Source organism: Lutzomyia longipalpis, chromosome 2 (assembly GCF_024334085.1).
Source record: "Lutzomyia longipalpis isolate SR_M1_2022 chromosome 2, ASM2433408v1".
In the NCBI taxonomy this organism is placed as follows: Eukaryota; Metazoa; Arthropoda; class Insecta; order Diptera; family Psychodidae; genus Lutzomyia; species Lutzomyia longipalpis.
The window spans coordinates 24,296,584-24,320,158 of record NC_074708.1 but is presented as its reverse complement, the minus strand read 5'-3'; the positions used below and the strand labels follow the sequence as shown (position 1 = coordinate 24,320,158).

The window sequence follows — 23,575 nt, the reverse complement described above, 5'->3', positions numbered from 1 at the left end:
CCCATCTTGGCAACAATAATTCCCTGATCCGACCAATCATTTCCACAGTATTTTTCCGATTGTGCTAGGAGATCATTTAAAATCTCTCGGAGGTTTTTGAATACAAAACGCGCGCCTCTCTCAATGGGGGCCCATGGGACTCCTTGTGAAGCATGTTTTGCTCGAAAAAAGTGCTTTTTCTTCCCCGTGCGATGATGAAGAGAATCATTAACACTATAGGAGGGCCCCCATTTTATGTGATCGGAATTTTTATTCAATTGAACATCATCAGCAGCACTTCTATCATCGGTTTTATTGAGCCAAAGATTGATCTCTTAAATATTATTTTACAGCGGGTGCGCAGTGGTTTGGGTGAGCAATAAAAAAACACAAGAGGAGTGGAAAGAAAAAGTCTTTTGAATCCATCGATGATTTTGTGATCTTCACAAATCAACACCTTTTGGGCAGGTAAGAAAAAAAAACAACATCCTCAACAGATGCTCTGGATAAAATTTTTCAATGATTTAGTTTGATGTATCCATTGTGGAAGTTTAGAGGAAATATAAAACATAATAAACTATGTGGAATTTGAAAGCTTTATTGCAGAGCTTTCCTTTTGGGAATTAGGCAATTACCAGGTGTCTCCATCTGGTTACTTTCTTTAGATAAAATTGATTCAAAAATCAGGTGTCTCTGCTGACATTTCGATTCCAAACAACTCTTCATCAGGGACGTTTGACGAATAAATTTCGACTTAAGGATTTTCCAGAAAGATGTATTTTTCTATACAAGATAATTGAATTCATTAGCCTTTTAAAAGATTCTCAAAGTGTCTAGTTGGTCCAGTTTAGGCCCCCTACTCCTAATGATCATTTCTAAACTAAATTACAAACCCCCTGAACTTTATTCTTTAATATAAATCCAATAGATGTATACTCATCGCAATCTGAGAATAAGCTATTGTCCAAGAAATGGATGTAGGATCTACTGAAGACGCTTGATTGACGATCACACGTCAAATTCAACTAATATACCCCCCGATTTGGGCTTGCGATAATGATAATTTGATAATTATTGAAGACTTCTTTTCACACATTTTCTCTCACGCATTACAATTTCACGTTCAATTATTCATATTCAATTTCAAATGGTTTACTTTTTTTGGGTGCACCATAAAATAGAATTCTTCTCTCAGTACTCAATCAAGTGGAAGGCAATTTGAAAAATTTCTTCCTATCTCCAATTCAGACAACCTGTGTGCAACCTTACAAGTTTATTGTAATTTTGATCACAAAATCACAACATTAACGAGATTATATTCACAAAATTCATTCACCTGACAAATATGATATTTTTTTGAATCATTAACATGCCAGGAAGAGGGGAAAAAATGAAGCATTTTGCTGTGAAATGTGGGAAGAAACTGCCCTTTAATCCTTCAAGAGCGTTCCATTTTTTTTGGGAGGGCTGTGGCATGAAGAAAAAGACGTAATGGGAAACCTATCAAATAAATATTTTACACGCCACTAGTGGTGTAATTTGATCGAACGATGAAGCCCGTCGTTTTTCCATTTCACTCTCCCCCATTTCTGCGGTTGAACTTCCTGTTTTTCCCACACATTTCGTACATGCAGAAGAGGGAGGATGACCAAAAAGGAGCTCACACACTCCACATGCCGTTGGAATATAATTGAACTTTTCCAATGTGTTCAAGTGAAGTAGTATTCCACAAAATTGCACGTTATGCCCTACCATCAATTGATATCTCATAATTGCAATCGGAAATTTTTGCGCAATTTCTACCTCAAAAAGTGAATAATACTTTTATTGTCAATTGCACACTGAAAATGCATCTAAAATGCTATAAATTACACTCATTCCTCCCCACTGATCCCTCACAAAATTGGCACACCTTTCCACTGAAAAGCCCCGAATATAGCCGTGTGGAGTTGAGAGAAATGCGCCGAAAGATCTCCCCAAAATGATAAGAATTTAAGAGAAATTCATTTTGAAATATGGGTTATCTTGCATTTAAGTTTTATCGGCAATTTCCATTGAAACTTGCAGCAAGAACGTGACTTGCATAATAATTTTTCCTTTATTGCTCTAACTCCATAAAATTAGTGTATAATTTTCTTTTAATCATTTTGAAATTTTTTCATCATTTTGTCTAAAGAATGTCTTTTAACGAATCCTAAAAAAATATTGAATAAAAACAAAACATAAAATTCCCAAAGACATAACGGAAGGATCATCGATTGGTGGATGCTTAAAGAGCGCATTCCAATAGGTTTGCTGTGTAACCCATTGTCGGGCCATTTTCACAGATAATTTCCCTTGAAATGTTTTTCGGCATAAGAACAAGAAATACTTGGTGAGAATCAATAAACAATAATTGTGGTAGAAATTAGCGGAAATGTGTGTTTAAGAGACCAAAAGAGCCGAATTACCCGCGTAAATTCTTTCAAAAGATAAATCATCCCGAAAAGTGTGTTGAGAAGCTTTTACGGGAATTATCATGCGGAAAAAGCACAATTTACTTGTAGACAAAATCATCTTTTTCCCTCTTAATAGATTCCACGGAGGGATCGTGAGAGAGGAATTCAACGGGAGAAGAATTCCTTAACATATAAAATTTCAATTATAAGATGGAAAGAAATCGTCATTGAGATTCATGAAAAAAGTATTTATACAGTGGGGATTCGTACTACCTCTTAGCTGTAAATAATCTTTGAAAATTAATCAAATAATTCAATACAAAATCGAAAAGTTGATAAAAAATTGTTTTGTAAACAAAAATAGAAAATTTGTCGGAGTATGAAAATCATTTTGTATAGCCCTCCAAAGTTTATCATGTTTTTGGGCATCAACTCAATAAAATAATAAAATTTTCCATCGATCAGCGTCGGAACGCCGGAGAACTATTTCTTTAATTCTAAGCTGAGATCAAATTTTCCAACGCTGATCAGTAGAAAAAAGATTTTCCGACTCCTTCAATGTGCAGAGAAAAATTAAGATTTTCCTTCAATACTTTTACAATAAAACTTTTAAATTGCTAAAGGCTTTACTATGTGACTACACTGTAAAAGGGAGGTCGCGATATTATTGTAAGTCTGAGACTCGCGGGGAGATTGCGTATATAGCTGGTGGGAATTGGTCGGTAATTTGTGGTATCTGCGGGGAAGATGACCACAGGTGGAATTGTGTTGGGGCAGCAGAAAAGACGCCCCCTGTGCGTTCACTCAATTCGCCAAGAGGATCACGCGGGGCCCAATGGGAGAAGGAATGCAACCAGCAATTACTTTAACATCAATTCCAATCGTGATGGTCGATTGCATTGCCGCATAAACGTCTCTTCTTTCTTCTACCCCAGTGTACCCACCAGAAGACGCGACACCGATGACAACGGCATGTGTGCAGTTTTGTGTACCACCCCGCACTCTCTCGCGCTGGACAGAAAATTAAATGAATGGTTTGCGGAATGCACCTTCAATCAATTTTGTGGCCATGCCGTGGTGGTATTGTGCTTTTATCGAGCGATCACCATATAATTTGAGGCGATTTATCGAAAATCACGTATAAAGTAAATATAATTCATTTGATTATATTGCAATTTTCCACCATCTTTGGAGAAATACAGACGGATGGCAAAATGGCTTCGCGATCAAATGATTATATGGGTGGACCAGAGGGGGAGGGTAGGTGTGCGCGCACATCTCGCGGATCGCACATTTTGCCCACATTGTAATTTTCGTGAATAGGCAAAAGCCTATGGATCTCGTGAATGAGAATTTAAACAGAAAACATTCTACTTCTTGATCTTTTCTAATCATCACTTTGGGTTGTGTGCAGCATCCGCCGCACCATTCGCATGCACCAATCATTGGCCATTGAGTGCGATCACAATTATGCACGATACGATCGCATAAGATCATTTCATTTGAGAATGCACGGAGATGCTGTGGAGATATATTTATGAAAAAAAATATTCACGTTAATATTACGATCGACACCGATCATTATTTATTAAATTGACAGAATGATCGATAATGACTATGAAAATAACATGAGATCTCATTTTTTTTTTCGTGTGTGAATTTTCCACACACCGTTGTGCAGCACAAATTGTTTATAGCGAATGAAGGGAAAAAAAGTAGGTATATAAGTAATATTAAATTTCAACAATAATCGTCTACAATGCATATAAATTAATTATTACTGCAAAAGTAGGTGCATTGCAGCTGGGGTCGATCGTTTGAATTAATTGTGAAACAAATCGATCAAAAAAGCAGAAAGATCAAACACCAAGTGTCGGCCTGAAAGTTACAACTCCTCTGAATATTGCGGAGCTTTTTTGCATTGAGGGCAATTTAGCATTTTCTCTGCCATTGATCCCGTAACCAGTAGAGTGCGATCATGGTTTGAGATCGTTTCGATCGTCAAGTGATCTCGCAGTGCACCGCGTGAGAGACTCTATGGGCATATTGTATTACTTTTTCAGTAACACCATCCACCTTGGTGGGCCTGTCATGTCATACAAAATTGCCATCTAAAAGACACAAGAATGATGTGGAGTTGCGCGAGCGCGCAGAAAAAGGGGGTGCACAGAATGCAAAACCGCGGGATACTTGAACAAACACTCGCATAGTGATATAATCGCACCAATTAGCCTGATGGCATTTTATGTGCGCCATTTAATGATGAGTGGTTTTGTGGATTTTAAAATGCCACAAGAGAGTTGTGAAGGGAGAGCACCGGTGAGATAAACAACTTTGGTTTGTAACATAAAATAATTTGTGATTGAAATGAACGGGAAGTAAAATGGCTTCCATCAATATAATTTCTTGCAATCACACGGATAGTGTAACCCAACCTACGGTCATTCCTCGTACTCACTAACTGTGACATTAAATCTATAATCATTTAGAAATCCAAAAACTCTCCTCTAATCCACATACTCGGTAGTTTTTCCTCCTTCAACACCACTCTTTTCAATGCGATGGAAAAGACATTCCTCTGCTGGCTTGCGAACGTGTTTCTTAATAACACACTGATCCTATTTAATATCAACAAGTCAACCGTGCGATTAGTGAGAAAAGGCATCAATATAGAAGCCATATGGCTTTAAAATGGCATTTCAGTGAGCAACAAGATTACTCTGCATATCAATATATTATTCTAAATATAAATTCATTTAACAGGTTGGTAAGATTTGTATATTAATGCTTTTATAAAATATTTATTTCGCGTTCTTATTTTATTAAGTTGCAATAAAATAAAATACCAACAATCTTCGGTTAGAATTTGAATTGAGAAGATTGTTTAAATTGCTGTTAATGTTGAAGAAGAAAGGTTTTTTTTCCCTTGGAGGATTTTGCTGGCCACCGTGGCTAATTCGACATTTTTTAAATCATCACAGAATAAAATCTCTTAAAAATATCGTGATAATTTCTACATCTGTGTGTAGGGAAGTTCCATTACTGCAATATGTTTCAAAGAAGTCTTGGAAAAATATTTTCTTTTAAGAGAAAATGAAGGTCAAACTTTTAAGGTTAGAAACCTCGATCCTCCAAGTGTTAAATAAAATAAATTTCTGTCCAAAAAAAAAAACATTTAAATTCTTCAAAATAAAGACCTCTTAAAATTACATTTCTTTGCAATCTAAACCACATATCGCAGAAAGAAAAATAAACAAAAAAATTACATTTTAAATTGATTCAAAACTCCCCCTAAAATTGCACATTCAACAATCCTTTCACATTCATTTCATTTATCCCATTTATCACGCGGATTTCAAACTGATCAGTTAATATTATGATTTATAAGCGATTGATTGGATCAAAATTTATAATGCGATCGCCCCATACACAAATGTGCGAAAGGTGGAATTTCTCTTCTTCGGTAATTTGTATTTCCCTCTTTGGCATCTTCTTTTGAGAGCAAAATAACAGCGATCGCATTTCATTTGGAATGCCGCAGCATCACTTTTCTTGCACACCTTTTGCTACCCCCCTTTTTGCGATCAGTTTCTTTTCAGAACAATATGCGCGACGACACCCATTGAGGATCTTTCCTTCACTTTTTTCTTTCTTCTTGAAACATTGTAAACCGCACACATTTTTTTTTCGGATGGATGAGATCAAAAAGAGATGATCACCCAATTTTTGAGAGGGATTGTATATTGGAAAGTGATATCAAATTTAATCATGTAAGAGGAACGTGTGATACTCCCCGATGATGACACACGATCACATTTTGCTCTCATGGACCACCCAAGATTCCCACAGGAGAAAAGATTTGAACATCTACTGTGTTGATATAAAAAAAATCAATCGTGCAGGTAAGAAATTAATTTCTCGCCTAAACAATGCAATTAATTAGATTTAATATAAAGCTGCATCCCATTTTTCTTCTCTTTCTCTCTCAACTATTACATGATTAATTAGTCTATGTCGTAATTTTGTAATTAGATAGGAAATCTTTTCCTTTATTTTTATTTTCTTTAACGGATAAAATTGTATAGCATTTCACTGCGCTGGAGAAAAGTGCAAAGTTGCACACAGTAAAACAATAAATTAATTTTGTGTTATACTTTTCTTCTTTTGATTTTCTTCCCTCAACACTTCCTGCTCTACTTTTCTCCCTCCAAAACCCATCTATAAATTGTACATAATAGCGAGTCTTTGATAATAAAGTGAAAATGTACACAAGGAAGTGTGCTCATCGCATTTTCTACCTATATTTTCTTCTTTCACTGCAACCAACTTTTTTTTTTCGGTGTGCACTTCACACACAGAGAATTCACTTAATGCGAGTTAATTAGTTCATTTTGAAGCAAAATTTCATTTACTCGGTTGGAAGGAGTGCGAAGAATAGAGGAAAAAACAGTGCAGTGAATTTATGCAATTTTGCTTCCATATTGTGGAATGACACAGAAATGTGAATTTTGCGCGTACATAAACCCATTTAGTGCCCATTTTCATTCAATTGTAGGTGAGTGGAATAGTGTGAGGCACTCAAGTGATATGGGCAGATGTATATCAAAGTGAGGTGAGGAAGATCATTTTTTGTGAAAGACAGTAGGTTAAGGAAGACTGAGGACAAATTGGTATAGAAGAAATGATCTGAAAATTCGAGGTAAAGAATTTTTGAAAAAAATCTTTATTTTTCGATAATCAAGAATAACTTAGAAAAGGCTGAGAATTCACAGAAGAATGACAAACTTTTAGTGGTTTAATTAACTGCTTAATTCTTTGTAATTTAAATTTAAATATCTTTCACATTTCTACCAAAGAAATATTAAAATAAATATAATTATTTTTTTTATAACCTATTAAGAAAATTCTTTACTTTCCTGCCATAAAATGCTGATTTTGCCTTGATAAAAATAATTTTTTATGAAATGTTTATAATTAAGGTTTTGTCGCACAAACTAAAAGTTTTTCCTGTCCTTAAAAATTTCCCAACTAGTGTAAAATGTGTTCGAGTGCGAAAAATGCTTTAGCTTCGAGGGATACGCAAAAAAAGTATAGAAAAAAAATGATTTTGCACTCAAGAAGAGCTTTGGTACGAAAGAAAATGGCAGATTGTATGCGTGGCCATGTATCCACACACCCTGGGGCTTTCCCGCATTGGAAATTCGCAACCACCCCCCCCCCCCAATCACCACTTTTTCTGCCTAATTGACACTTATGCTAAATTCAAGTTTAATGTTGATTTGCACGGTGAGCTTGCATCGTGATCGTCGAACGAGAGCCATCATCATAAAGAAAATCCCCAGTGGGCTTTCGTTGTCATTGCCGGGGATTGTGGTTTCCGCAAACAAGTTTAAAAATGGAAAATTGATGCATTTCACTTAATTGCACACCATGCAATTGAATAATATTTTTATAGGTGGTGCACTTTTTTGCTTCAGGGTGCTAAGACATTATAAGTACACCCTTTGCTCATTTTGGGTTAAATTCTGATTTTGCACCAATACCCCGTCTGCCTCCCCTTTGCTTTGTGACCTAAAGCTATGCTGAATGCTTGAACTTTCATCACGATATAAGGGCGAATAAACGACCGTTTGTATCATCTTCAAGAAGTGAAGATCATCAAAAACGATTTATTTGAAATTATGCTTTCAAACTGAAAAGATGATTAAGAAGGAAATCGATGATTCTTATTTTTCATATTTGAAATTTCTCCTTGATATTATATAATATATCGATAGGGCTCATTAATGTATTCAAATTCGCTCTAAGACCAACAGGAGAGCCAGAGAATGCAAAAAAAAACTCTTTTTAATCGAAAATTATGTGTAAAATTTAAGGAAGAAATAGTTTAGAATTTAAGGAAATTATTTAGGAAAAATATTTTATAATATCTATATAATAAAGAAAGGTCTGTTTGTTGGTAATCTTCCGTCGTGTTCGGCTATACAAATCTACACCGTTTGACCGATCGCGATGAAATTTGGCACAGAGGCTCCTTATATCAGGCGGTTTCGAGTGGCCGTATCCATTTTCCCCCCGAAGCCCCCCTTCAGGTAGCCTCCATATAACTCTCATGCAGTTTTTGCGAATTTTTGAATTTGGCGCCGGAAATGTTGTATGAAAATGATTTCTTCTCTTTGCAAATTTTTCTTTGGGATTGATAGGTGTGCCCAATCATACTTATAAATCATCACAATTTTTTCTCTCTAAAATTTGCGCGAAGCGCAAAACCCCCCGCGAAGCGGGGCGAGGAAAATTGGAGCGAAGCGACAATTTACCTCGTTTTATAATATCCTTAAGAATGAATAAAAGCTCTTGAGAAAATCCAAAATCATTTCTGGCGAGGAAAATTAACTAATGAAACATGACTAATTTCTTAAGTAAAAATCCACAAATGCACCTAATCTTGGTATTATGTGAAGAAATCAAGACATAAAGCATAATTTAGCATAAGAAAGGCAATTTTTTTCTCAACAGCAAACGAGACGATCCATATACTTCCTCGTTGCACTTCTTGTTCATCATCATCATCTCTCTTCACTACTAAAAAAATATTATTTAATCCCCTTTTTATTTTATAACACAAACACTTTATAAGTTTGCTCTCGCGCCAAACACGAAACCATAATGTGTGAAAATATGTTTATTATTAATTGTTTTCAGTTTTAAAACAATTATGTTGTGGTGGAGCTTCATTGTTTGGGCGCGATAGTACAAGTTGGATGCTATGAACGAGATGCTACTCTCAGCGTCGCTCTTTATGATAGCGGAATCTTAGCTTTTCTCTTTTGTACAAACACCACATCTTTGAGTTTTCTGGCGCGAAAATAATGTAGGAGTGAAAAAAATCCACTGGCGTAATATTTTTGTATGTTGGTTTAAAAGAAAACTGCACCACACAAACCAATTATTACACAATTAAGACACATTGATGGGAGAATTGACTAATTAAATAATTAAAATTACTTCTACAACAAACCTATGTTGGGTATTCACTCTCTCACTGTTACTTGCTTGAGCTACATTTAGGTTATCATGTCTCTGATGCTAATTGATTTAATTACAATGAGATCCAATTTGCAAAATGAACTTCAATCTGTGAGTGAATTGGGCAATTCACTGGCACGGTGCATTTTTCACAGTACTCCATCACTTTGTATTACCATCGAGCCGCAAAGAAAATTGCTTTTTGTTATAAACAACATGAGGAAGATAAAACTTCCCTCACAGTGTTTGGCTCTCACGACAGCGGCCGCGGAGATCAAATCATTTGATCTGCATCCATCACAAACCGCAATTCAACAATTTGGATTGTAATGCAAAAATGTGCGCAGGGCACACATAAGAAAAATTGCAAAATACCGGTAGCGCGAATGCAACAGGCAAATAATTTGCATTTTGTATTGCAATTTACCCACCAAAATTAAAATCACATCATCCTCCGCCACGGATGACGGTGGTAAACTCTCTTGCTTTAGCCTCTGCAAGAGTGCAACGAGAGGCCGAATCGATTTGCGGTTGAATTAGTAGGAATTTTTCCATTATCAATCTTTATAACCTCCTCATTCCATCACAAACTCCATTTATTTTTCCATAGCAGCTAAATTGAACAATATGTTCGATTTGGTGCAGGGTTGGAAGATTCTTTACTCATTATTTTTTTATTGAGAAAATAGTTTGAATGAATTTATTGCAAAATAAACAAAATTTCTTTAAAATAATAAATTTGAATTATTATTTTAGCTTTAAAGCTTCTTTTATTTGATATTTTTAATACCATAAATGAGACACTAATTTAGAGCCATCCAGAAAGCATAAAAGACTGTAATCTCCGCATAAATTACATCCTCTTGCGCATCAGTGAGATCAGTGGCAATTCCATCTTCGAATAATAAAATTCCGCTGTAAAAACCTCAATTGCTTATTGGATGCAAATTGATGCAAAATATTTGCTTTAATCTTCCATTGCGCGGACACAATCATCACACAAAACCACCACAATGCACTGCAGATTGCTTAGAAATGAAGCTGAACATAATGTTGAAATTATGCTTCTGTAAACGCATTTTGGCGCCATTGGTTGTGGAACCCTTCGCATAATCCTTTTCCCTTTAACTTTTTTCCCTCTCATAAAAGCAAAAAAATCATCATTTCAAACTTTTTTTCTCCTCAACAAATTGCTGAGATACATTTTATATGTATATTTTGCCTTTTTTCATCTCCTTTTTTTGTGCCGTTGAGTGCCGTGGAAGGAGTGCAATTCAAATTAATTGAAGCGACAAAATTGGAAATGACATTTTCACGTGTCAGAAAATTGCCCACAAAAATGCTCACTTTTGATCATTCACGACAGTATATCCGCTTATTTATCATCCCTCCCACCCCCACCTTCTGCATCATACTTTTCCCAGAAGGAAATTTGTATGAAAATATCCCCATCAACTTTCAGAGTTTTTTCTGGGTATATGCCTCTTCTTCCTCAGCTTCTCATCGCACCAAAGATATGGAAGGTATGGAAGCAAAAAAGCAGAAAAATTACTCAATTTTCCCGTATATAGGATAATAAATGATGGAAGTCTTGCGTCGCCCCTTATAAAAGGAAAAAAATCCGTAATAGAGAATGAAGTAGAGCGTAAGATGTTCATTAGGGCAAAAGAACATCCCAAAATTGACCACATTAACAATTTAATTTCCAATTTATAGGATAATCACAACGGCAAATAGATCTATACGCATTTTCTCTCATCCTTTCCGTTGTAAGTTCCTGTGTGTGATGTAATAAATCAAACCTCATATGACAGCGGACATATGACACACTGTCGTCAACCCCATCGACCCACCCCTCTTAAATGGACTCTATATTGTGCACACAACCTAATCCAGAAGCAAATGTATCAACGACAATCAATTGGCACGTGCACGACTAATCTTCCGATTTTAGCGGGAACAGCTACAAGATTAAGGCAAAGCCATATTGAAAGGAGATTCAAGTTAAGAACCAGAAAATGGGTTTACATTGACTTAACAATTCAACTATTCAAATAAAAGAATTAATTTAAATGAAATCTTCATTTTAACACACTTTTCTTTTCATTTCATTTACAATTTAATAAAAGAAATTTATTTTGAATAATAATCCGGCTAAAAGAAAATCATACTTACCTTCAATATGCTTCATCCTGATGAACCAGCGTGCTTGAGATCTCTCTCTGGGGGTGTTTCTTTTGAGAGATTTAAAAACCCAAAGTGTAATTTGTGGTTGAAAAACACATTAAATGCCGCATTTGTCATCCTCTCCGCACTATGCTTTCCTCCTCTTCTTCTTCGGCACCATCCCACTATCGAATTCTGACGTCGTCAAACTTCTTGATCGTGTGGCAAATTTTGCTAAACTCGTGCCCCTTGGTTGCTGCTCTGCGTCATCCTCTGCAGCATCCCTATATTTGCAAATGAAAGAAAATCACCAACATTTTCAAATTGCACCTCCATGAAAATGCATGAGGAGGTGGCGAAAACTTACTCTCCATGCCCAAAAGTAAGTCGATTTGAGGGTTTTTGTGCTTTCGGTCCACTAAAGTTCCTTGCAAATTTCGACGGGGGCTCCCTGAGGGCCAGGCTTTTGGCAAAGTGTCCCATGTGGATGTCTCGACGGTTGAAAATGTGTCGCAATTCCTTCGGGAAGGCCGCATAGAAGCGAATCCACGATACAAAAGCTGAAATTTAGCAGAAATCTTTTAAATTTCATTGAAAGGAAAAAAATTATAAAAGATAGAGAAGTCACAAGATTAATGAGGCAACAATTTTGAAACATTTACAGTAGTGGCTGTAAAAAATATATATAATATGGAGCTGGGTCGTTTTCTTGGGGAGATCTGCTGAAGATCCTTTTGTGGGTTCACGCAGTAATTATGGTGTCACTCTTTCGACGTTATATAGAGAGTTTGTGGAAAGCAAATGACAAACGGTCACTTAAGTGGAATTATATAGTGGAAAAAAATCGATTCAAGTTCCGAAATCGTCATTTAATTGCTCAAATTATACACATTTTTACCACCCGAATTATCTCTCCGTGCACCACTCCCTCCTCTATCTACATGGACTCTGTGGCTTTATGTTTATGATAGGAGAGAAGAACTCGCGCAACATGATGACCACTGCTAATGGTCCGAAGACAGAAGGGAGACACACACACACGATTTTTCTGCCAAAAAATAGGGTCCCTTAATTGTAAATTTTCACTCACTAAAAATCACCCATTGAGAAAAACTATTAATCAGTCGCATCGTTGCATTGTAAATTGCTTTTATCTATGGTATTAACAAACTTTTTTTTTGAAATCCATTAAAATGTAACAAAAACATTGTGCCTCTGTCTCACACGAAAATTATTATATAGAAGAGTAACAAAATGTAGGTATATAGCATATAAAAAACACAACATAGGAACATCCGCTAAATCTATCTGACCCTCTAATTTATATCATTAGAGCTTTTTCTTCGCCACACACATTAGTGTGTCCAAATAAAAATTATCATATTACGTGTGCTGTGCAGACATTCTCATTTTAAATTTTTATATATCAATTATTGTTAATACTTTGTTTGATACTCGCCCATATATAACCATTTTTCTCATCTACAACACAAAATATCCATCCTCACCATCCACAGCAATCTCATCATCATCATCTCCAATTTGTAAATACACAGCGACAATTTTTCCATCGGCTAAAGCCATTCCATTCCCAGTAATAAGCAATTTATTCAAACACAACTTTTTTTGGGTTCTCATTTGCAGAGAAAAAAATACCTTCTCATACAATCGCATTGAGTGATTTTTAATTGCAATTACATCAACGAGAGATTTAACAATAAACCCCAAATGATGAGATCATACAAAACGCGTCGAATTAGGCAAAATGATATGCCTAACACTCAAATGAATAATACAAACAACAAGCAATGGTCGAAGTAATAAAAACATTGATAACCTCGGTGAACTTTCAATTAATCACGACGGATAGAGTAAAATATGGGGAACTTTTCTCTTTTTTTCTCTCTTTCTATGGTTGGAATGTTTAAATAAAAAGAACCTGTAATTTGTTTCATTCAATGATACTTTGCGAAAATTACTAATTTTTCAGCAATAAAAAAATGATTTGAAATTTAAAAATTAAATTTTCTTTCATTGATTAAGAATCATTCATCTTGTTCCTTTGATGAAAATCCGCTAAGGGGTAGAAAGGGTCGAAAGCTTTGAAGAATAAGTTCATTAATTTATCTTTTATTCAGCATCTTAAAGACAGGAGTAAAATATTTTTTATTTAAAAATTTTCATTGCAAAAAAAGAAACATTAAATAAACCTTAAAAAAGTTACCCCACTTTACCCTAAATCAATTCATTCATTCGCATATTGTCTGAAGATGATCAGAAAATTTCTTCAAGACGAAATCTCAATAAAGCTGCTCAGTAATTATCACTCCATCTTGGGGAATGGAACGATTAGTTGTGACCTTCTTTATTATTTTAAGTGTTTTATCGCTAAAATGTAGTGGAATAGATACAATTCTGTATAGAGTTGGTGATAAAATTCTCTATATGGGAAGATCTCAAGTGGGTGATGGTTAATCTTTAAATTCAGTGTCAGTTTTGCTTTTTCATTGATGCATTTTAAAATATATTCTTTTTCAATGTATAATAGCTCGATTGGATGTCCGCTGTGGCTGAGTGTGAGAGACTAAGCATGGTCCTTGCTTCTGTGAATTCAAGAGAAGAGAACAATGCTTTGACGCAATTTCTACGACCTAGAGCTACGTTAGCGTGGATTGGTGGCTACAATTATCAAGAGGATGGTCAATGGAGGTGGATTGAAAATGGGCATTCCCTCAACTACACAAACTGGTCCCCAGGACAATCTTCCACCACTGAGAGTGTTGCAAAAAATTGCTTGCAAATCATGAGGATCTCATCTGGGAAATGGTCAGCAGAATCTTGTATGGAAAAGAAGAGATTTGTGTGTGAACTTGTGAAGAAAGATTGTTCAGAGTAAAATTTGTAAAATATTTATCGCTATTTGTAACCTAAATTCCCTTAATTATATAGTTCAGACTTTATAGTGTCCGGAAAAATAGAGAAGAAAAACCGTTGAGTGACTTTTAATTGTGACATTTTGAGGTTCTAATTTCTCTACCCTATAAAGTCTTCTTTTCTCGTTCCAGAAGTACCTCAATCGTGGAATTACAGGGCATTTGAGAGAAGGTACAGAAAAAAAGTATAAAAATGTAGAAAAACCCCTAATGACTTGCCAACCCTCATTTTCCCGTGGCAACTGTTCACTTTGACTTATGCATAGTTGATGATTTTCAAATTGTTCCTTTTCTCATGCTATATACATTTATATATTCTCCTTCTTGCTCTATATTTAACATTCCCATATTTAATTCTTTTTTTTTTCCTTTCCCACATGACCACCCATTGAACACAAGGGGTGGCACAGACGTGTGGGGGTAGTGAGTGAGAGAGAAACTAATAAGAGTCCTTCAAATCAGAAAAAAATTGTTACACTAACACGTGACCACTTGACTTTTCCATATAGAAGCACAAGAATTATATGTGCATACATATAGTGAGTGTGTAACCATTAAATACAGATTTATCCATCAAATAAAAATCCACACCCCAAAAATCTCAAACATCATCCCTCCAGTCGTGGCCACCCCTCGGTAGTCATTTAGTGTCGTTAAGGCGAACAGTTAATGTTCATTTCGTGGTTTTTACAGTGTTGCCTTTTGCCACACTCACAATTGAAATTCATTATTTCATCGTCCAACGACTTTTCGAGTGATGAAAAGTCACAGAATAATTGATTGTGTTGAATTGTGCTATGTGTGTACTTCGAAAAGCTCCAACATGTAAGGCAAATTAGGGTCGCCTTACACCCATCTCATGTATTTTACTGAAAATTGCCGTTAAAATTGGGGTTGTTGGCGCTTAATTTTCATTTATCGCTGCGTGGATTTTTTCTTGAAGAAATAATTTTAACAATTCTTTTCTTTTGAGCTTTCGTTGAACTTTTTATGAGCTTTAGAGTAGCTTTAAGTAGTCATTGTTAAGTTTAAATTTTAAATTCAAATTTGTTTCAATTCAATGAAACATTTTGTCTGCACAGTCGTACATTTCGTGAATAAATTATATCTTTCATCAGGTCTTGAGACAGAAATATCAAGCATAAAACTCAAAAAGAATAATACTCCTTGATTCTTGTTGAAAGCAAACCACCCTACATGAAAATCACTTTAAAAAAAAGCAACAAACTCAAGTTGCAGAAGAAAGAAAAATTATTTTTCCACCGCAAAAATAACATGAACAATAAAATAAACGTGTAATGCCGGAAATACAAGTCAATAAAAGATTTTTACAATATAAATTGTGAAGTTACTCCGCGCAACGACAATAAAGTACAATCAACACCCCATTTGGTTTTGGAGTGAGATTGTGTTTGTCGACTGTTAACGAATCGAAATGGGGTTGGACGTGGGTAAATTCAATTTATTTATGGCATTAAAGTGTCCTCAATGCCACGAAGAGCCACTCAAATGTCGTCAATATCCACTTAATAAATACATGAATTGCCCCCCTCCGGGATACCAACCCGTCAAAATGGGGATATAATTTGTCTATGAGCCGAGAAACTGTGAAGGTGCGACGAAAATTGGTGACTTTCCACCACCCTAAAATGGAAGTTACATTTTCCATTCTTCTTCATTCACCCCCTAATACGAGGTAAAAAAAAAGACTCAGAGAAAAAGCGAAGGGGCGGGAAGTGATGGAAAAACCAACACGCATTTTACGATTTCACGGGACGCATTGAAATTGAATGGGGATTGAGTGAATAGTAATTGAATAAATCATACAAAATTGTTCACAAGAATAAAAGATTTTTCACAGTTAATTATTTATATTGAGAAAATACGTAGCGATCGGTGAGTGTGGGGTCCTTGATATGAGTACCATTACACGTAGTTAACATACGATGCTCACCCTCTTTTCCCATTCAAACTGACTCCTTATGCATTTCTAATTGATTTAAATATTTGAAAAATATTGCGATACGCTGCACTTGAGATTCGTGGAATGCTCTTTTGGATTTCGTCAATAACTTTTCTGCACACCCGTCTAAATGAGTGTGGAAATGTAGGGAAACAGCCACGACGATGGTGAAGAGTAAAATTTTCTAAAACACCATTATTTGCATATAGAGGTGTATGTAGCAGGCAGAAAGTCGTGGTACACACAGAGTGAGAGCTCTTCCTCAAAAGGGGAATGAAAATTGAGTTGGAGTTAAATAAACCATAAATGAAACAGGATGAACCACAAAGGCGCACAGATACATCCTAAAACTATGATACACCCGCAACCAAAAGGCTGATTTGACACCCATTTCACTATACTCCTTCAAGCACAGGGTGATACCAATTTGAGAGCTTCTTAAATTATTAATTTTTCAGTTTTTGTTCAAAAGGAAATTCAAGTCGATTCAGCTAAGTTTTACAAGTCAGGCTAAAGTTGTTTAGAGCAGGTATAAAATTGGCTTAAACTTTTTTAGCCAGTCCCAAGTTTTTTAAAGCAGGCCTTAAGTTTTTGAAATTAGGCCTGACTTTCTAAGAGTAGGCTCAAGGTTTTTAAGGTGAAGCTTTAAAGCTTTTAAGATTAAATAAGAATGAATTGAGGCTCTTAAACCCTAAAAGCCTGAGAAAGATTTAATTCTCAAACTTCTTTCTTATTTATTCACAATAGGGTTACCACCTCTACGGGTTTCACCCAGAGACTTTGGGTTTCGGGGTATTATCTCCGGGCTGCAGGTTTGATGAATTTTTCCGGGTCAGATGGTTTTAATTTGTTTTTTTGCTTTAATTTTCGGCCATATCAAAAAACTAAAAAATCGGAAATTGAAATAGACTCAATAATTTAGGAAGTTTCGATTTTTTTAGCTAAAGGAAAATCGTCCTAAGTCAGATCTGAGTTTTTCTAAACCAAAATAAACTTCTTTAGGTTAGACTACAGTTTTCTTCAAACTATGTTTAAGTTTTTAAGGTCAGTCCTAAGATTTTTAAGCAAAACATTTGTTGTAGACTAGAATTAAGTTTTTTTAAGGTCATGCTTTTAAGGTTTCAAGGATAGATATAACCAGGCTGAATTGAGTCTGAATGCATCTTAAGTCTGACTTCAAGGAACAAAGGTTTGACTTAAGAAAAATAAGCCTGACTTAGTAAACGGCTTAGCTTTGTTTATCAAGTCTGGCTTAAGTTTTTACTTGCATTTTTTGAGGTCTTATACAATTTACCTTAAATTGTTTAAGATAAAGCTTTTAGGTTAGGTCTCAAATGCATTTTAACACTACCTCAGCATGACCTCGTTAAAACAAAACTTTAGATTAAAACTGAAGCCTGGTGTAAGTAAACTTAAGCCTGGCTTAAAAAACTCAAGCCGCTCCCTTATGCTAAATAATTTCACGAAAAAAAACGAAACTTAAAAACAAAAACCGACTTAATTTTTTTTTAATGAAACAAAGAGGTCGAGTCTTTGGTTATTCATTTCCTAAATTTCGAAAACGAATTTAGTTAAAATTTATTCTATATCACCACCCTGTCCCCATATCCCGGAGGGAAGTCATTCTCAATCCAAGCCGCAAATTGATGCGCATACAAGGACGTGAAATCTTCGTATGTGGAATGAGACAAATGTGTGGGTGTAGCATCCGTAAGAGAAAGCTAGCATGTCGCATAATTTGGGTTAACATATTCTTGCTGGAAGTTTGTCTATTGTACATAGGCAACGGTATATGGATCTTTCGAAGAATTCAATATACACACAACATCTTTCCTCCACACAGGAGGAGTACATATCCTAAAGCAATTACATGGTTGAGCCTAATTCAATTCATTATCTACCCAAACTTGGATGATAAATGCATCTGTTTCCATGATTACCGATCAAGGAGATTACTTGGAAGGCATGAGATGGTGCTTCTTTTGTGAAATTGATCCCCTTTCGCACTCACTTCATCCTTAATTATCCATTATTGTGTGGTTTGGCTTTCCCCACTCAAGGAAAATTGCCCACAATTAGTCCTCAATTTCCACGAATGATAATGCGATGTAGAAAAGTGCGACATATGGAAACATGCGTTGAATTCTTTCGTTAAAATACGCGCAGTTGGGGTTGTGAGGACAAATGAGCGATAAGATAAATCTCCTTGTATCTCTATACGCGCTGAATTAATTTAATTTTACTCTCCACAAAACTCAATGGGGATTTTAGCACAGGGTGAAGACTTCCAGCAGGGAATTGGCATTGTATAGAGTATTTAGGGGTGACAAAACTAACCCTCTTTGGCAAGAAAACATACATTAAAAGCCAATTTATTCGGACTAATTTGCAACAAAGGACAAAAATATTAGCTGGACTGCCGGGAGGGAATTTTTGCTTTAAATCACATAACGCATGATGGTCCTCTCCTGTGGCACCTTTCACGAGAACTTTCACACTGCATCTGGCCTTTTCGTGTTGGGTGTGTGAGCACTCACCCAGAATCAATCTTATTGAGGGCAATCACTGAAATTCTTTCGCCTACGGCCATTCCATCGTCATTCGGGGTGGATTTATTCCACCTCCCATATACCGTCCAATCCACTTTTGATTTGTATTTAACTATTGAGGCGAGTAATAATTTTCAGTTATTATCGTTTCACTGACTTCCCATATGAGAATTCATTCATTTTTATCAATAAAATCCCCATCAAATTGAATTAACTCATGAGAGAATTAATAACATAACTTCTTCATATATATACCATCGTGGTGCACGCCTATTTCACTTTTCTCATTCATAATAGAGTTGTTGGAACTTCTTTTTTCTTCCGTTCATCACAAATTATGTAATAGATTTTTTTTTCTTCTTCAGATCATCACACAAGAGAATGCGGCATTAGAATCAATATAGAATTAACTTTTACATGTAAAAGTACATACCTTTGCTGGCCATTTCCTTCATTTGCTGATCTTCAGCAATCAACTCCTCATATTTATGTTGCAAATCAGAAACGGCCTCATTGGCGGCATTGGGTTTATTCTTCTTCATTACGAGTGGCTTCAGATACTTCTGGAACTCATCTTGCAACAATCTTTTAAAAGAGAAAATAACAGAAGAATACATTGAGATTGCATTTCAATTATATTATCTTTTTATCTTTTACTTTGAAATGCATTTTATGGCTTTTTTCAATAGAGAGATAAAATCGTTTAAAACCTTTTAAAACTTTTGATAGGAAATCTCTGGAAGAAAAGCTTCTTTATAAATATTGCAAAGTTGTTTTCAATTTTATTTCGAGAATTTACAAAATGGATTGAAAACAAATATTTTGTGTATGAAAAGAAAGCAAAAATCATATAAAAAAAGATTTTCTTTCGCGATTCGATCCCAAGGCGTTTGAAATGATAGATTAGATAAATGCTCTAACAAATGACCTATTAATTGGAGAATATTTAAATCTGTCTCGAAATACTTATTGAAGCTCTTAAGAATGTAAAAAAAAACTTACATGAGTCCTTTTTCATTGAGAAGATGAACGAATTTAGTTTCCGACGGATTGAGGAAAATCACTGCCCTTCCACTCCTTCCGGCCCTTGCTGTCCGACCAATGCGATGAACGTAGTCGGACAACTTTTGCGGTGGTGTAAATTGAACGACACAATCAACTTCCGGAACGTCCAAACCTCGTGCAGCCACATCCTTAAAGATAAAATTCCTTTAGAAAAAAAATTCCGGCATTTTGGGAAGTTTTTCATACATCGACCGGAGATCCACGCAAGACTGTAAAACTTTCGAGGGAAACCGGAAAATAGACAGTATAAGAAATTAAGTGAATCGACGAGAAAAAAGAATGGAATGCTGAAGAATCATCGTGTGTTGTTGAAAAAGTTGAATAATGGAAATAATAAATAATATTAAACAATATATTTGAGAGAGAGACACACAGTGCTGATGCTGGAGAAAAAAACGCCAATTCCCACATTTTGATGTTTCAATTACAAGAGAGCACAGCGCGCAAATCAAATCGATGGGGCTGCTGAATGAAAAAAATATCATTCTCATCTAAACACACACAAATGAGGTGTAAATAAGACGCGATAATTAGCCCCCACAGGTACGAGAGAATCTCTTTTTTTTTCACTATTTCTTCTTCTATTGCTTGTGAGACGCAAAGAGGTGGATAATGGGTGAAGAAACAAATTTATATTGTCATACTTAAGTGATTTTCCGTCGTACCTTTCATATTGCGGTGCCCGTGAGATTCACACGGATCTCACATTCGACGGGAATACGCGCGCAAAATATCACGCTGAGAAGCTCGATCGACTCATCATCACTTCATTATAGATCGTCGATTGAGAATTTCTCCTTGCGTATGGCTTTCTCAGGCAATTGACGCACTCTCTCTCACACGTTGCGTGACATAATTAGGGTGGGATTGAGATATAATATGAGAAAATAATTCGGATGAATTTAATTGGACTAGCTGCGCGACAAATTCATCTTCTTTTCCAGGGAAAGGAGTTAAGATAAAATGTTCCTCTTCGTAACGTATCAGGATTTAAATGAGAAGATCTTTGCTTTAGCCGAAAGTCAGGCAATTCTTTTCTTTTAGATTAAACGAAATTCGAAAGGGGTAATCATTGCTAATAATTTTGCCTTCTAAAGAAAATTCAATTCTTTAATTTTTAAACTCACCGTTGATAGAAGGACGCCTGATTTGCAATTCCGGAACTCCTTAAACACCGACTTCCTCTCAGTCTGTGTCATTGATCCATGGAGTTTGAAGAAACGAACTCCCTTGAGCAAACACTCCTTCTCTTCTCCATCATCTCCTGATTCATTTTCACCCTCAATGTCCTCATCCTCCTCCTCAATAACCTTCCTCGTTAGAGCCTCTACCATGATGTCATGATGAAAATCCACAAGATCCTGCGTAGCCAGGAAAATCAGAAGCTTTGCATCAGTCTTTCGACGATGCTCAAATGCAATCAACCCCGAAAGGGCTGCAAGACGCAGCTTCGGTGGAAGAACAACAAAAATCTGTTTCATTGTGTCCGGAACAACTAACTTCTCACCGGAAATTGCTTCCTGAACCACCTTTGAAAAATCCTCCTTAAACTCTGATCTTGCTGATTCGGTGTTATCGACGAAGAGAGGATCATTGAGAGCTAAACCAGCCAGCTTTTCAACAGCTGGAGTTAGTGTTGCAGAGAGAAGGAGTGTTTGGCGGGATTTACTTTCTCCCTCGCATTCTCTCTCATTGAGACAATCCACAATTCTCCTGACATCTTTCTCATAGCCCAACTCCAGGAGACGATCTGCCTCGTCCAAGATTAACCACTTTACCGAATCCAATTGGAAGGATTGTGTGTGATTGAGATGATCGCACAGCCTCCCTGGGGTACCAATCATTATGTTGATGCCCTTTCGAAGACGTGCCTTTTCGGATTTTCTCTTCTCTCCACCACACAGATACCCAGGAATGATCCACGTAAATGGCTTTAGGAGCTTCACAAATAGCTCATACGTCTGGATAACCAGCTCCCTCGTGGGAGCAACAACAAGAGCCTGAATTCCACAATCTCGTGTCAATTTTGGGCGAATGTTCTGAAGGATTTGCACAACGGGCAATGCATAGGCGAGAGTCTTCCCGGAACCCGTCTGAGAACGAATGAGAACATCCTTCTGTTCGAGAATTGATGGGATTGCCCGTTGTTGAATAGATGTGAGTTCCTTAATCTGCAATTGATCATCTAAATTCTTCACTAAATGAGCATGGAGTCCAAGGGCGGACATTGGTTGTCCACTAAAGAGACTCTCTTTCAAAGGATTAACTTCCTTTCGCTCAACTTTCGGCAATTCTGCCGACATTTCTGAAAGTTTCTTTTTCTTCCTCCTCTGCTGTGGCTCCTGAAATTGTTCATCTTCCTGAAATGTTCTTTTCACCACATTTGATGAGGAAGGTTGATAAACTTCTATCCGGTGATCAATCTCCCGGACAGGAATTTTCTTTTCAATTTTCTTCTCAGTGATTTTTCTCTCTTTGCTCTTTTGCTTATTCTCTTTTGGGGGTGAATTGTAAATCCCAATAGTTATGCCACTATCTTCTACATCCTTGGCGGTATCCTCTGGAGGAGCAATATTAATTTCTGGGGCACTTTGTTGAACATTTTGGTCGTTTTCCTCCGAGGAATCACTTTCCGGTGAACTATCTCGCAATCTCACGTAATTTTTTCTGATTTTGGGAGGAGGCGGTGCAGGAATTTTCTTTGGAATCCTCCGGCGAGCTACAACAGCTTTCACCTGTGCAGCCTTTGTGAATTTAAAGGAAAACCCAGAAGAATCCTTTTGCTTTTGTCCCTTCGGTGTTGAATTTTGTTCCTTTTCAAGAAGAAATTTTACAAAAAATGAATTTACTTGAAATTGGAGGACTGTTTGAAGGAAATTTAATAATTTACCTTATTGGGAACCTTTCTAGGGCTTGTATTCTGCGTTATATTTAGGGCAATATCCATTTTTCTTCGATTTATTCCACTTATTTCACTACGTAAATAAAAACACGTGCAATGTTTACATTCTATGGGAAATGTCAAATTTCACGTGGTCCAATGTCAAAATGTCCCAAAGAGATAGATATTTGAAAAAAATCATAAGAATAACGAACTTTTTTATGATCAAAATTCTCAAAATTCCTTAAAATTATTTTTCCAAAGAATATATTGAGAGAAAAGAAGAGAAAATGTGAAAAGAGCTAACAAATGTGATACTAAAACCCTTAAAGTGTCTCCAGTGATTGATAATAAAATTATTTAGGGATAATACAACAGGATATTCTTCTTATTATATAGGAAAAATTTAATAGAGAGGAGTAAAATAATCCACCCCAATCTTCAGACAATATAATAAAAGTTGCAATGCAATAGAGAGATGAGGGCAATAAATATCCGAGCCAGCCCTATTGTGATGTAAAGCCGAGAGTATGAAAGCGATAAAAGCCTTATCCAAACATGATTTTTATGTAAAA

The 23,575-nt window shown here is 36.0% G+C and overlaps 2 protein-coding genes across 3 annotated transcripts in view; one reads left to right on the top strand and one right to left on the bottom strand.

Moving 5' to 3' along the window:
* The window catches only part of LOC129789572 (uncharacterized), a 656,748-nt gene that overhangs the window by 178,208 nt on the left and 454,965 nt on the right, over nucleotides 1–23,575 (top strand). The window lies entirely within an intron of this gene.
* On the bottom strand, nucleotides 11,491–23,136 carry LOC129789602 (probable ATP-dependent RNA helicase CG8611). The gene is made up of 6 exons (XM_055826534.1): nucleotides 23,010–23,136; nucleotides 21,247–22,932; nucleotides 20,057–20,247; nucleotides 19,488–19,639; nucleotides 11,977–12,169; nucleotides 11,491–11,893 (listed from the first exon to the last, which is right to left on the bottom strand). The coding sequence occupies exons 1-6, from the start codon at nucleotides 23,064–23,066 to the stop codon at nucleotides 11,758–11,760; spliced, it is 2,415 nt and encodes an 804-aa protein (XP_055682509.1). The 5' UTR covers nucleotides 23,067–23,136; the 3' UTR covers nucleotides 11,491–11,757.

What these genes read in the sequence shown, in the direction of transcription:
- LOC129789602 (XM_055826534.1), bottom strand. Translation starts at nt 23,066, where the DNA reads ATGGATATTGCCCTAAATATAACGCAGAATACAAGCCCTAGAAAGGTT. An exon ending in CTCAATGAAAAAGGACTCAT is followed by an intron (nt 19,640 to 20,056) that starts GTAAGTTTTTTT and finishes CTCTTTTAAAAG; the next exon opens with ATTGTTGCAAGATGAGTTCC. An exon ending in GAAGGAAATGGCCAGCAAAG is followed by an intron (nt 12,170 to 19,487) that starts GTATGTACTTTT and finishes GCTAAATTTCAG; the next exon opens with CTTTTGTATCGTGGATTCGC.